General features: G+C 54.5%; 1 protein-coding gene across 1 annotated transcript in view; it reads right to left on the reverse strand.

Moving 5' to 3' along the window:
* Nucleotides 1-11,969, reverse strand: part of ETNK2 (ethanolamine kinase 2) — a 22,414-nt gene extending 10,445 nt beyond the window's left edge. Inside the window, exons 1-4 of the mRNA XM_011931845.1 lie at nt 11,565-11,969; nt 9,683-9,942; nt 6,616-6,738; nt 936-1,103 (exon numbers count right to left, since the gene is read on the reverse strand). Of these exons, the coding sequence (XP_011787235.1) occupies nt 936-1,103; nt 6,616-6,738; nt 9,683-9,942; nt 11,565-11,822 (809 nt within the window). The 5' untranslated portion in view covers nt 11,823-11,969. The remainder of the gene's footprint in view (nt 1-935; nt 1,104-6,615; nt 6,739-9,682; nt 9,943-11,564) is intronic.
* Between the last annotated feature and the right edge of the window lie 6 nt (nt 11,970-11,975).

The raw sequence follows: 11,975 nt of genomic DNA on the forward strand, positions 1-11,975 counted from the left end.
CCACCATGCCTGGCTAATTTTTGTATTTTTAGTAGAGACGGGGGGGGTTTCACCATGTTGGCCAGGCTGGTTTTGAACTCCTGACCTTGTGATCCACCCACCTCAACCTCCCAAAGAGCTGGGATTATAGGCATGAGCCACCGCGCCTGGCCAGACTTTTTTTTTTTTTTTTTTAATAGGGTCTTGCTCTGTTGCCCAGGCTGGAGTGTAGTGGCTCCATCATGGCTCATGGCAACCTCCACCTCCCAGGCTCAAGTGATCCTCCTGCCTCAGCCTCCCAAGGAGCTAGGACTATAGGCATGTACCACCATACCAGGAAAAGTTTTGTGTATTTTTTTTTTGTAGAGACAGGGTCTCACCACATTGCCTGCGCTGGTCTTGAATTCCTGGGCTTAAGCAATCCACATGCCTTGGCCTCTCAAAGTGCTAGGATTATAGGCATGAGCCACTGTGCCCGGCCCTTGGGCCCAAAGTAGGAATTTTTTATTTCCTTTCCCCCTTCCCTCCTACAAATTAACTTAAGACCTAAATCCAAGGCCGGGCACGGTGGCTCAAGCCTGTAATCCCAGCACTTTGGGAGGCCGAGACGGGCGGATCACGAGGTCAGGAGATCGAGACCATCCTGGTTAACACGGTGAAACCCCGTCTCTACTAAAAAATACAAAAAAAATTAGCCAGGCGAGGTGGCGGGTGCCTGTAGTCCCGGCTACTCGGGAGGCTGAGGCAGGAGAATGGCGTGAACCCGGGAGGCGGAGCTTGCAGTGAGCTGAGATCCGGCCACAGCACTCCAGCCTGGGCGACAGAGTGAGACTCCGTCTCAAAAAAAAAAAAAAAAAAAAAAAAACCTAAATCCAGGTCTCCTTTTGCTTGTCCAACTGCCAGCCAGAGGAACAGATCTGTGAAGCCAGCTAACCAACCAACCAAAGCCCTGCTACTGCCCCGGGGCCAGAAAAGCCATACCTTTGATGCTGTCATAGATGATATTCTTGCAGAGCAGATCATTGTGACAAAACACCACAGGGGACTCCAGCTGGGACAGATGCTCCTTCAGCCAGGCCAGCTCCCGTTCCAACACCTCTACCTTAGGGACATCTGCAGAAAGGCTGGGCAGTTGCAAAAAAAAGGTAGCCAGTGAAGGCAGGGCTGATAGACAAGCAGGTGCTTGGCCTCAAGAGCCCTGAGTTTGAGCCTCATCACTCCCTCTGTCTTACTGCAGCGGGGCCTTGGAAAAAAAGGCCAATCTCTTAGACCCTCACTTTTGTCATCTGTAAAATGGCACTGAGGCGTCCTGTCCTTTTGACTCCTCTGGTTACACTAAGAAGCTGATAAAGACATGGGCATAAAAGCATGAGGCAGGGCATAAAGTCACTGACTAAGGGCATCCCTGCTACTTTGTGAAAGGGACAGGAGGGTAAGGAAGGAGACACAGGGAAAGGACAAGGCAGGTGAGAATGAGTGTCCAGACTCGGGGATTCCAGACTAAGAACAAGGAGCAGTGGGGAGAGATGCAAAACAGACCTGCTCTTAGGATGCTGGGAAAACTCCCCAGGAGGAAGTGCAGCTCCCTAAGTCGAGCTGAGTCCCACAAAGATCCTCCCCGGCAGGAAGAGTAGTGCCCTGGCAGGGAGCTGGCGCAATGGAGTTCTCTTGAGGAGGCAGAGGTATGTCCTGGTGTACCCCCCTCTCACCCCAGCAGCTGACCATGTCACAGGTAGAAAGGACCAGAGAGACGGTCTGGTCTAACCTCTCATTTCACAAACAGACCATCGGCTCACATGAGAAAGCAAGCCAAGAGCTTCTTTAGCTCACTCCTACACTGTCAAAGGAACATTAAAGCCTTCAATGAGAGCATCCTTGCTTTGTGGCTCCCCAGTGACTTGTCCCTTCTACCTTGAGTTATGAGTAAGTGTTCCCTTGTCCCAGACCCCTGCCAGACCATGCAAGTGCAACTTGGGGGCAATGAACAAAGATGCATGGGTCCACCTCTCCTCCTGCCCCACCCCCATCCCATGCACTCAGCAGCCATTTCTGCTGAAAGAAACACATGTTGAGGAATGAAGAAATCAGCCAATCAGTCAAGTTATCAGAGGCCATGTGGAAGTCTGATGAGGGTCCACTGTGCTTGCATGCTCTGAACTTTGGTCCCCAGGAGGCACACAGGTCTGTGTACACTGAAAAGGCCAAACACCACAGTCCTTAAAAACCTAGAACCACCAATGGGCAGAGGGGAGGAGGCTGGGCTTTTATCTCCATTCCTGTGTCACCAGTTTGTGTTTCTCTGTCCAGGGTAGCAAGAGCACATGGAGGAGGATGAGAATGAGACCGGCCCTCTCTCACCTTCCCACAGGACAGACCGATCACTCCCTCACCCAGCCCAGGGGCCAGAACATGAGGAAGAGTGTTCAGCCACTGAGGCACTCCTCTGCCCCTCTGGAGAAGGAAGAGAGCACAGGGTCCCTTTCAGGTTTTGAGAAGGTCAAAGCTCAAGAAGATCTGAGGTCATCTAGTCCAGCCCCATGGAGAAACTGAGGCTCAAGGGAGGAAAGAGGCTTTCTCCCAGCCTCCAGATACCTCTTGCACTGCTGGATCCTTTACTTCTTCATCTAAGGAAAGCAGTCCTCGGCCCATTCAAGGATCCAAATCGAATGGAGTCTCCTAATTGTGAGGGCTGTGCACTCTCTCTGAAGGCCTGGGTGCCCCTCAGAGGCTCTGCGAAGGCCCCTCTGAATCCAGGGAGTCTGCTGGGAGGGGTGATATGGGGGAGGCCTTCCCCATGCTTCCTGGAGTTTATCTGTGCTGACAGGTCTGCGTAAGATGTGTTTCAGTCCTAGCTCTCCTTAAGAAGCTACCTTTTAAGATTCCTTTTGCCGGGCGCGGTGGCTCAAGCCTGTAATCCCAGCACTTTGGGAGGCCGAGACGGGCGGATCACGAGGTCAGGAGATCGAGACCATCCTGGCTAACACAGTGAAACCCCGTCTCTACTAAAAAATACAAAAAACTAGCCGGGCGAGGTGGCGGGCGCCTGTAGTCCCAGCTACTCCGGAGGCTGAGGCAGGAGAATGGCGTAAACCCGGGAGGCGGAGCTTGCAGTGAGCTGAGATCCAGCCACTGCACTCCAGCCTGGGTGACAGAGCGAGACTCCGTCTCAAAAAAAAAAAAAAAGAAAAAAAAAAAAAGATTCCTTTTATATTTTTTCCTTGGACTGAGACCATCAAAAGAGAAGAATTAGGAGGGTTCCTTTGGTTTGCTCAGGTCCTGGCCTGAAAAACATGGCTCTGACATCCAAGATGCCTGCTGCTCTGTCCCTGACTTCAGTCTGAACCCCACCCTGCCCACCCCAAGGCCACGCAGATGGTTACTGTGGGAACAATCCTGGCCTTCTATCTCCCCGGGGCCTCCCTCACTGCTCTGCTTCCCTCCCCTGAGCACTTGAAACATCGCCAGCTTCGCTACCTTCAGTCCCGCCACCACGGGGCTCTTTCAAGGCGTAATTGGCAGAAAAGTAACCACCACCGCATCCCAGAAACACTGCCCAGGAAAAACTGCTCCTCCTGCTCCTCTGCCCCAGGGCCAGCAGGAAGGGGAGGAGGGGGCTGGAGGTCTCTGCAGGGAAGCCTTGGGGTTCATCCTGATATCAGGACTGCTGCCTGGCCAGTCTCTACTCTGCTGTCAAGATCTGGACAGGCAAGAGTACTTTCTCCCCACAGGGCTCTTTCTAGGCATTTGAGCTTACTGGCTTATCCCTTTGCCCTCCCACCAACCAAGCCACCGGTATCTCCTCGTGATGCCCGACCCAGTTATCCGCCCCACGTTCTCCCAGCCACTCTGGGCACATCTGCGTCCGACACCGAGGCTACTGAATCTATTTCCACAGGTCTCTGACACATTCTCTTCTCCATCTGCCACCTCAAGTTGCCCTAGGGGAACAGTCCTCAATCCCTTGCCTCTATCACTTGCCTCAGAATCACTTGGGGTGCCTATCAAAATGTGGCTTCTTGGCCGGGCACAGTGGCTTACACCTGTAATCCCAGCACTTTAAGAGGCCGCGGCAGGTGGATCACTTGAGGCCAGGAGTTCGAGACCAGCCTGGCCAACATGGCGAAACTTTGTCTCTACTAAAAACACAAAAATTAGCGGGGCATGATGGCGGGCACCGGTAATCCCAGCCACTTGGGAGGCTGAGGCAGAAGAATCACTTGAACCTGGGAAAAAGAGGTCGTGGTGAGCCGAGATCATGCCACTGCACTCCAACCTGGGTGACAGAGCCAAAAAAAAAAAAAAAAAAACAAAAAACAAACAAAAAAAAAACGTTTCCTAGGGGCAAATGCAAGACCTCTCAATCGATCTCCAAAGTTGGGCACTTCAGGGGAATCTTATGCTCAAAGTTTGGCAATCCTAGTCCTAGATCTCGTCCACTTAATCACATCACTCCCAGCTGGTCTCCCTACCTCAAATCCACCCTCCCCCACCAATCTGTCCCTCATGATGTTAGAGGACTGTCTTCCTAAAGCCCAGTCCTGGTCAGGTTACGGGCCTGAATCTCTGACTCAAACATCTTCATGACTTCCCACTACTTGCTAAATTAAATCTTGGTTACTTAGCCTGACATTTAAGGCCCCTTACCAGCTAGCTCCAACTCTGTAGTTCACCCCTGCCCCCAGACCCTTCCCAGGTCCTCCCAAAGATCTGCTCCAGCCAACCTCATCTACTCGTCACTCAGGAGCAAACCCTGCCCCAGCCATCTCCTCCAGTTGGAGTAGCCTCCCTGCTCATTTCCGCCATGCCAACTCTGCCAAGACAACTTTCCCTGGTTCTACCACTCCCAGCATACCCAGCAAAAATTACACACCCTGTCTTATTTTGCAGCTGTGTATGGGCATGTCCTGTGTACCTAGATGGCTCTTAAGCTCTTTGAGGGCAGGGCCAGTGTCACATTCATTTTTAAATTGTTTTAAATTCCAGTCAATCAATGTCTGTGAAATGAAGGATTGAATAATTCAGGGTTATTAGGCAATGCCTGGAGCTCCAGGTGCTTATCTCGTCTAAATGATGGCTCATCATTGTTCTGCTTTTGGGCACTCAGGCAGCTTAGGGCATGGATCATCCCCTAAAGAGGCTCAAAGAAGTTAAGCAACTTGGTTTGTCCAAGGTTCAAAGGTGTGACAACAGCAAAGAGATTGGGCCAGCTCTTCTCCAGGGATTACTCCCTCCCAGTAAGGTTACCCCCAAGGTCACACAGTGACAGCACAGTCAAAGGAAGCTGCAGTATCAAGGATTATGTCTGAGCACCAGAAGCCTGGCTCTAGTTGCTAAGCTGCCACTGATCAGCGACCTTGGGCAGGTCCCATCCCCTCCCTGGGCCTCGGTTTTCCATCTGTCAAATAAGAGCTGTGGGCTGAAGGGTTGGAAAGACCTGTTCTCTATGAACTGTTCTAGCCCTGTGGGCTGAAGGGTTGGAAAGACCTGTTCTCTATGAACTGTTCTTTCTGGTCCTTGTCCCAGAAAGAATATTTGACATACAAGGTCTGAACATGGTCAAAGAGAGGGCAGGCCTGGGCCACCTTGGACAAATAGTCCCAAAGCAGTGCTTGATAAGCATGGCGTGGGATGATGCAGATAAAGTCATGCATGTGTGTGACAGAGACATACTCAAAATGGGGATAGAGTTAATTATTATTGGAAGAGAGAAGACACACCCTTCACCTCAAAGCTCTTCTGCACCCTACTCCCATGAACATTTGGAAGACGGGTGATGGCCAAGCCCAGCAGAGAGCGTGAAGGAATCAGAGACTCACTACTGCCTTTTTTTGGAGGAAGGAAGTCAAGACACCACGCTTTCCTCCAGGCCTCCATCCTTTCCTCGGCCCTCAGGGTGTGCTGGGGAGTCAGGTGTCTAAAGGCTTGGAGGACTCTCAGGTTGCTGGTCAGAGTGCTTAAGGGAAAACTCAGGGAACTCTGTCTTATCGGGGAAGGGCAATGTCAGGATGGGTGGACTACCTCCTTTCCCGTGAAGAGCAGTGAGGGAAGCAGCAAGCTGTCAGTCTGAGCAAGGTGGGGGCAGGGTCCCCTAAGGCACATGGGGACAAGAAGGGTCTTGGGAAGTAGCAGGAACCTTGATGTCTCCAAGGGCTTGTCAGCTGATGAACTGAGTTCTTCTGACTGATGCTAAGCTCAGTCCTACCTCATTCTGAGGGCCCTGCCTTGCTCATGGTTCAGAAGGCAGGGCAGGTGGAAAGAGCCCTGGGCTGGGAAACAGAAGCCCTGCCTTTCACAAGCCCCATAACACTGGGCCAAGCTCAGTCTCTGAGCTTCAGCAGCCTCTAAGTAAAATGGGGAAATGCTGTCCCCAACCCTGGTCCCTGCCACCATCACAGAGTGAAGGAGAAATGAGCACATGGGTATAAAACTGCTCATCTAAGCTCCTTAGTCAGCGGGCCCAACTCTGCTTGGAGACAGAGGCTTAGCAACTAGGACTGAAGGGACTGCAGGAGAAACTCCCCAGCCTCCTCCCCAGGACCTGAGCCCTTAAACCTCCTAGCAGGGTGGGCTGGAGCCAAAAGGATGGGGAAGGGAGATGATATTAAGGCAGCCTTGGACCCTCCCAGATCTTTGTACCTGGGGTTGATCTCGTTCTTCACAAGCGTGAAATAATTGTGCATCTTGTGCCAGAGGGTGGGCTTGGGCAGGCTGCCGTTGGCGTGGATAGTATGAATCTTTGCCATTTCTAAGGCGATTAACCTACAGCAGGGAACAGGAAGAGTAGAGCATCAGTGCTGGGACATTGCCTTCCCCACTCATCCCCTGCTGGCCAGATAGGGGCCCTCCAGGCCCACCAGGGCACTAGCCAGAGGGCCAAGGATGGGATGATTGCAAGTCCCTTAGAAGCACAGGTCCTGCAGAAGGAAGGTCTCAGTAGAAGGGAGGAAAATGAATTAAGACCTTAGTCTGGCAGCTCCCTTTCCAGTGCCAGGCTGGGGCTGCCTCAGGGAGCAGAAGGGCAGAGCAGTGGGGCCGTTGGTCACAGGTCAGTGGCCTTGTTCTACCCCAGTGTACCCATAGCAACTCCTGAGAACAGATGGGCACCTGGGGATGGGGGCGGGGCGGGCCGGGCCCTCCTCTCCCCGGACTCTGATCCATCCTCTCAGGGGACGTGAACATAGGTCACTTTGCACCAAGAGATCAGGGGGTGGTGATGCCAGGCAGGGAAGAAATGCCCGCCTCTTATCAGCCTGGCCAAGGTGGGGAGGGAAACAGGCTGGCCCAGGGCAGCCCCTTCCTCTGCTATAGGGAGTTGATGCTGGCGGCTGGGTGCCAAGGACGCAAAACAAGCCAGCGTTCTATTTTCAAGTTCTCCTGTGGACATTATCCAAGGTCTCAGGAGAGGAGTGCGTGGTAGGGAAGGTTGCTGGGAGAAGGTGGGGGTGAGTGGAAGACTGACCGGTCAGAGAAGGAGGGCGTTGATAAAGACCCCATCACCCGAAGCCCTGTGTCCCAGCTGGGCCCTCCCAGTCCTCTGCCAGTCTTCCCTTCTGCTCTCCCACCCCCCAACCGTCTGCTAAGACTCCAACATTCAGCTTCCTTCCAACATACAGCCTCTGCCTGTTGCTCGAATAACAATCACTGGGAAACACAACAAAGGCATTGGCTGTTTGAAACCTTGTTACCAAGCTGTTCCAGGGACAGTCTCTCTCTTGCAAGGCCCCGGGAAGAGGTAGGCCATACCCTATTGGGATAACAGAGCAGTTTTGGGGTTCCTCTGGAAGCCCCCAAGACTCCCACCTCCTAAAGGATGGAGGAGACAAGGGGTGTGGCAGCAACCTCGTGGGTGAGAGAGGAAGGCTGTGCTTTCTTTCAAAGGCCAGAGGCCCTGGGGCAGAAGGGAACCCGCCAGGGTTTGGGCAAGGCAGGGAAACAGACCTGAGACTCAGGCCTTCCCTTCCCAAAGGAAGATTCGGAACAGAGCATGAACACAGCGTTTTCTTGAATATCAATAGGTCCGTTGTCTGGAATAGCAATGAAAGTAACCTCAACACTCAGCATTTTCATACAGAAAGCCTCAGCAGGCTGAGGTTGGGGGTGGGGTTCAAGGGAACATGTAGAGGGTGGCTCCTGGAGGCCTCCCCCACAGACGTTCACCTTTACCCAGAGGGATGATGGTCTATCCTGGGAAAACCATCAAGGAAGGGCCTACCTCCTACACCTATCCCAATTTTGGGCTCTACCCCAGGTGCCACGTTCTTCTTATGGAACCTAAATCCACCTTCAATCTTCTTGACAATGGTAATTGTTTGCGTGAGAGGATGAGTGACAGCATCGGATACACAGAGGTGGAGGGATCCTGGGAGTGGTGACGACCTGCTAATATCCGAGCTTATATGCACCAGACTGAGGGAGAGCTGGGGGGAGTGCAGTGGCAGAAGTCAGGACAGGGTCCCTTGCACCCTACTCTGACTTCACATCTCCAGTCTCGGTCCTATTGGAACTGTTCAGCTGGAGCCTGCAAACACCCCTGCATAGGTTTGTATGCCTCTCACACCCTCAAGACATACACACACACACACACACACACACACACAACTACAATATACAACCCAAATATCCCGCCTGACCAGCCACTTATGAGCATGGAGGTGGAAGAGCTCTCAGATCTTCTTCTTCTAAGTCCCTGCAGAAGGCATGCACAAACAGAGCCAGGTGCATTTGGGGTTAAGTGGGTGGCAGGTGAGGAAGCAAAGAAGCTTCTTGCTCTACACCCAGGTGGGCTTGTTTCCCCTCAGTATGCAAGGCCTCCTTCCCCTTGGATTAGCTTGGGCAGATGCCAAGGCTCCTAGGTAGACCCCCGTGCCACTGTCCCAGTGTCAGGAGTAAATCCCAGCCTGCCTCGGGCCTCACTCAAGCCTCAGTGCCCTCCATGTGGCTCATGGCATTGGAGTGAGGAAAGAGGACACTCCTTGCCATCCTTATTCTGGCACAGAGGAGAGGGAGATGCTAGGGGTCCTTCTTTGGTCCTCCCCCTTTCCAGTCTCCACAGCATTCCCAGGGTTTGAAGGAAAAGTCCAGTTCCTGGGCCCTACACATCCAAGCATTTACTGGGAGGGGCTCCCCAGGAGCCACAGGTTCTTGTGAGCCTTTGAAAGGAGGCCTTGACAGTTCCCCAAACCTGGGTTCCCACTTCGTCAGGGAATCCGGAAGGAGCTCAGACTGGCAGAAGAGATAGCATCTCCCTGGGCAGGTAAAACCATGCGTACCCTGGATAGGGCCCACTTTCCTTGACAAACAGAGACAGAGGTAGAAAACCCTGAGTGCCCTGGGGATCTGGCTCACATTTCGTTTCTAAGGCTCTGAGATGTTTCCAGGTCAGACTTCGAGTGGGCAGAGGTTTGAGGCATGGTGCCAGGAAGCAGATCTCTGCTGCACTTAGGGAACCAGGTCCTCTGCTCCCATGTTCATCACAATTCTTCCTTTCCTCCCCCAGAACTCATCCTTCTAGCCGGCACCACTTAAAATCTATAGAAAGCAATAGCCCCTCTCTGCAGAGCGATGCATATAAACATGCATTTTTCATGCAATTTCAGGGAACTCACAGATCTTACAACTCTCTACCATGGACCCCACATGCCAAGAATTTCCAAGCCCAAGGGCTGAAGAATAGTAGAGACAGAGGCCCTGGCATCCTCCTCACCTGAAAAGCCGGGGCTCACGGATGTGCTCAGGCCCCAGGGCCACACCCTGCATGTACTCATAGCACAGCCCATTCTGGAAGGTGCAGTAGAGTCTGGGGGCACAGCCGTGTGCTCGCAGCAGCTGGAAGTTTCTGACCTCATTCTCCCGGTCCACCAGCAGCTCCGTCCGCTCCCCATACACCCGGACCAGCACGCAGTCCTGCATGTCCTCCTCCACGTAGCAGGCCACCAGCTTGTTGGTGATGCCATCCGTGAAGCGCTAGCATGGGGACAGGACAGTGTGTGGGTGGGTAGGTGGGGCAGGATCTCTCTGGTCTCTCCCCTGGACTTGGTAGCTCCAGCAGGAGGTGCTCATTTGAATGCTGAGCACAACCACCCCAAGCCCCCCGTGCTTTAGCCCAGTCACTCTTGCTCCACTCTGACCCCAACCTTGGGGGTCTCCAGTCTCTATGAGTTCAAGAAAAAAAATGGTAGCGTGGGTTCAGCTCCCACACACTCCTGGGTCTGCCTCTAGTGAATGGGATTTGGCAATGGAGAAATTTCCACACTACTTGGGAGGTAGAAGCCCCCTCCTGCTCCTTACCCTCCATCCCAGTACGGAAAGAAACCACATGGACCAGAATGTGGCAGGGGAGGGCTGGGAGTTGCCCAGAACACTATGTCCTGACCAACTGCCTCTCACCTTGTGCCGGGCAGTGGGCCCTGCTGTATCCCTTTCCCCATCCAGTGGTGGAGGTACAAGGAGGGTACTGAGGTTGGCACCCATCCCAGGACTTTAGTGGCCAGAGGTCCTTACCGGAAGAGACAGGAGACAACTGGGCTGCGAGCAAGGTTCTCTGCGCAGCAGGGTGATAAGGAGAAAGGAACCATAGAATTTGTAGGGCACAATGTAATAGAACTGGGAGGGCCTTAGAGGTCATCTGAACCAATTCTAGGTAGGGAAACGGAGGCAGGAGAGGGGAGGGACTGGCAGATGGCACGTTAGGTCAGTGCTGGAATTAACCTCAGGCCTGCTTGATGCCTTGACAGTCTTATACCAAACTGGGCCTTTCCTTTTGAAAACGCTACTCCTCCCCCAGGGTGGGTTCTGTCAGCCTCCACACTTGGTTTAGAACCTCCCCACAACTTTGCCCCCACCCCACCCCAGAAAGCCCATCTGCATGGAGCCGCTACCATTCCAGCAAAAGCTACAAGCGCCCCACTCGGCACCTTCCTCCACAGGCAGCCCACAGCGGGGCTGGAGGTAGTCAGCTGGGGAGTTAGCCTAAGGCTCAGTGAGTGGCTCTGCCCACAGGTATATCCCGGGACCTGTGTCCAGCTGGGGCTGGGGAAGATGGCCTGTGTGGGGGTGCTGAGCCTCAGCCTGCAGCGATGGTGAGGAGCTGAGTGCTAGCTGGAATTCCACAGGGTGGCTCCCGGGAAACACAGGGGTAGCTCAGAGCCTGGAGGATTTGCTCCCACCGTGGGGTGGAGAAGGGGCAGCAGTGCATGGGGTATGGCTGTGGGGGGGGGTCTCTTAAAAGTTCCCGCTTCCTCAGGTTTCAGAGCTGGCTGGGTACGCGCTTCTGGGCAGCGAGGGGCACCAGCACGCAGTGACGGGGGTGCGGCCCGCACACCCAGCATGCCGACAGTGGGCAGGTGGCCACCCGGCGTGCCGAAGAGCCCCAGGAGGAGGGGGGCGTGTGCAGGGCCGAGGGAGGTGTGAGCCTAGTTTTGCTTAGGGACGAAATAAATCCATACACAACCACGTTCCAAACCTTTCTTGCGCAGCAGCCACTCACCCCTGGGACCAACACCCGGAAGGATGCGAGGACGGGGTCCCCGCATCCCCCTGGCAGCCCTGGCAGGACCCCATCCTCGGCCCCGCGCCCACTCCGCTACCTTGGTCCGAACTTGCTCGGGTTTCCAATGCGGCCGCAGCTCCTGGATGAGGCTCAGGGCCCCGGGAAGGATGTCGTCCGGGTCCACGGAAATGCCGAAGTACGCGACGGCGGCGGCCCTCGGGGGGCCCGGCGGCTCCCGGCAGCCGGCGCTGGCCGCCGCCTTCTCCTCCATGCCCCATGAGCACTGCGGGCAAGGCGTGTGCCTCCTCAGGTGAAAGGACGCTCGCGGCTGAGGGGCCGAAGGGGGCACAGCCATTCCCAGCAGCCCCACCCCCTCGGAGCCGCGGCGGACGCTAGCCCCGGCGGGGGGGCCCGGCGAGGGAGTGGGAGTGGTAGAGGAGGGGCCAGGGGAAGTCCATGACTCAGGCGTGAGCTGCCCGCTTCGATCGCCGGCTCGCGGCCCGCCGCC

This window comes from Colobus angolensis, unplaced genomic scaffold, assembly GCF_000951035.1.
Source record: "Colobus angolensis palliatus isolate OR3802 unplaced genomic scaffold, Cang.pa_1.0 Scaffold91, whole genome shotgun sequence".
Lineage (NCBI taxonomy): Eukaryota > Metazoa > Chordata > Mammalia > Primates > Cercopithecidae > Colobus > Colobus angolensis.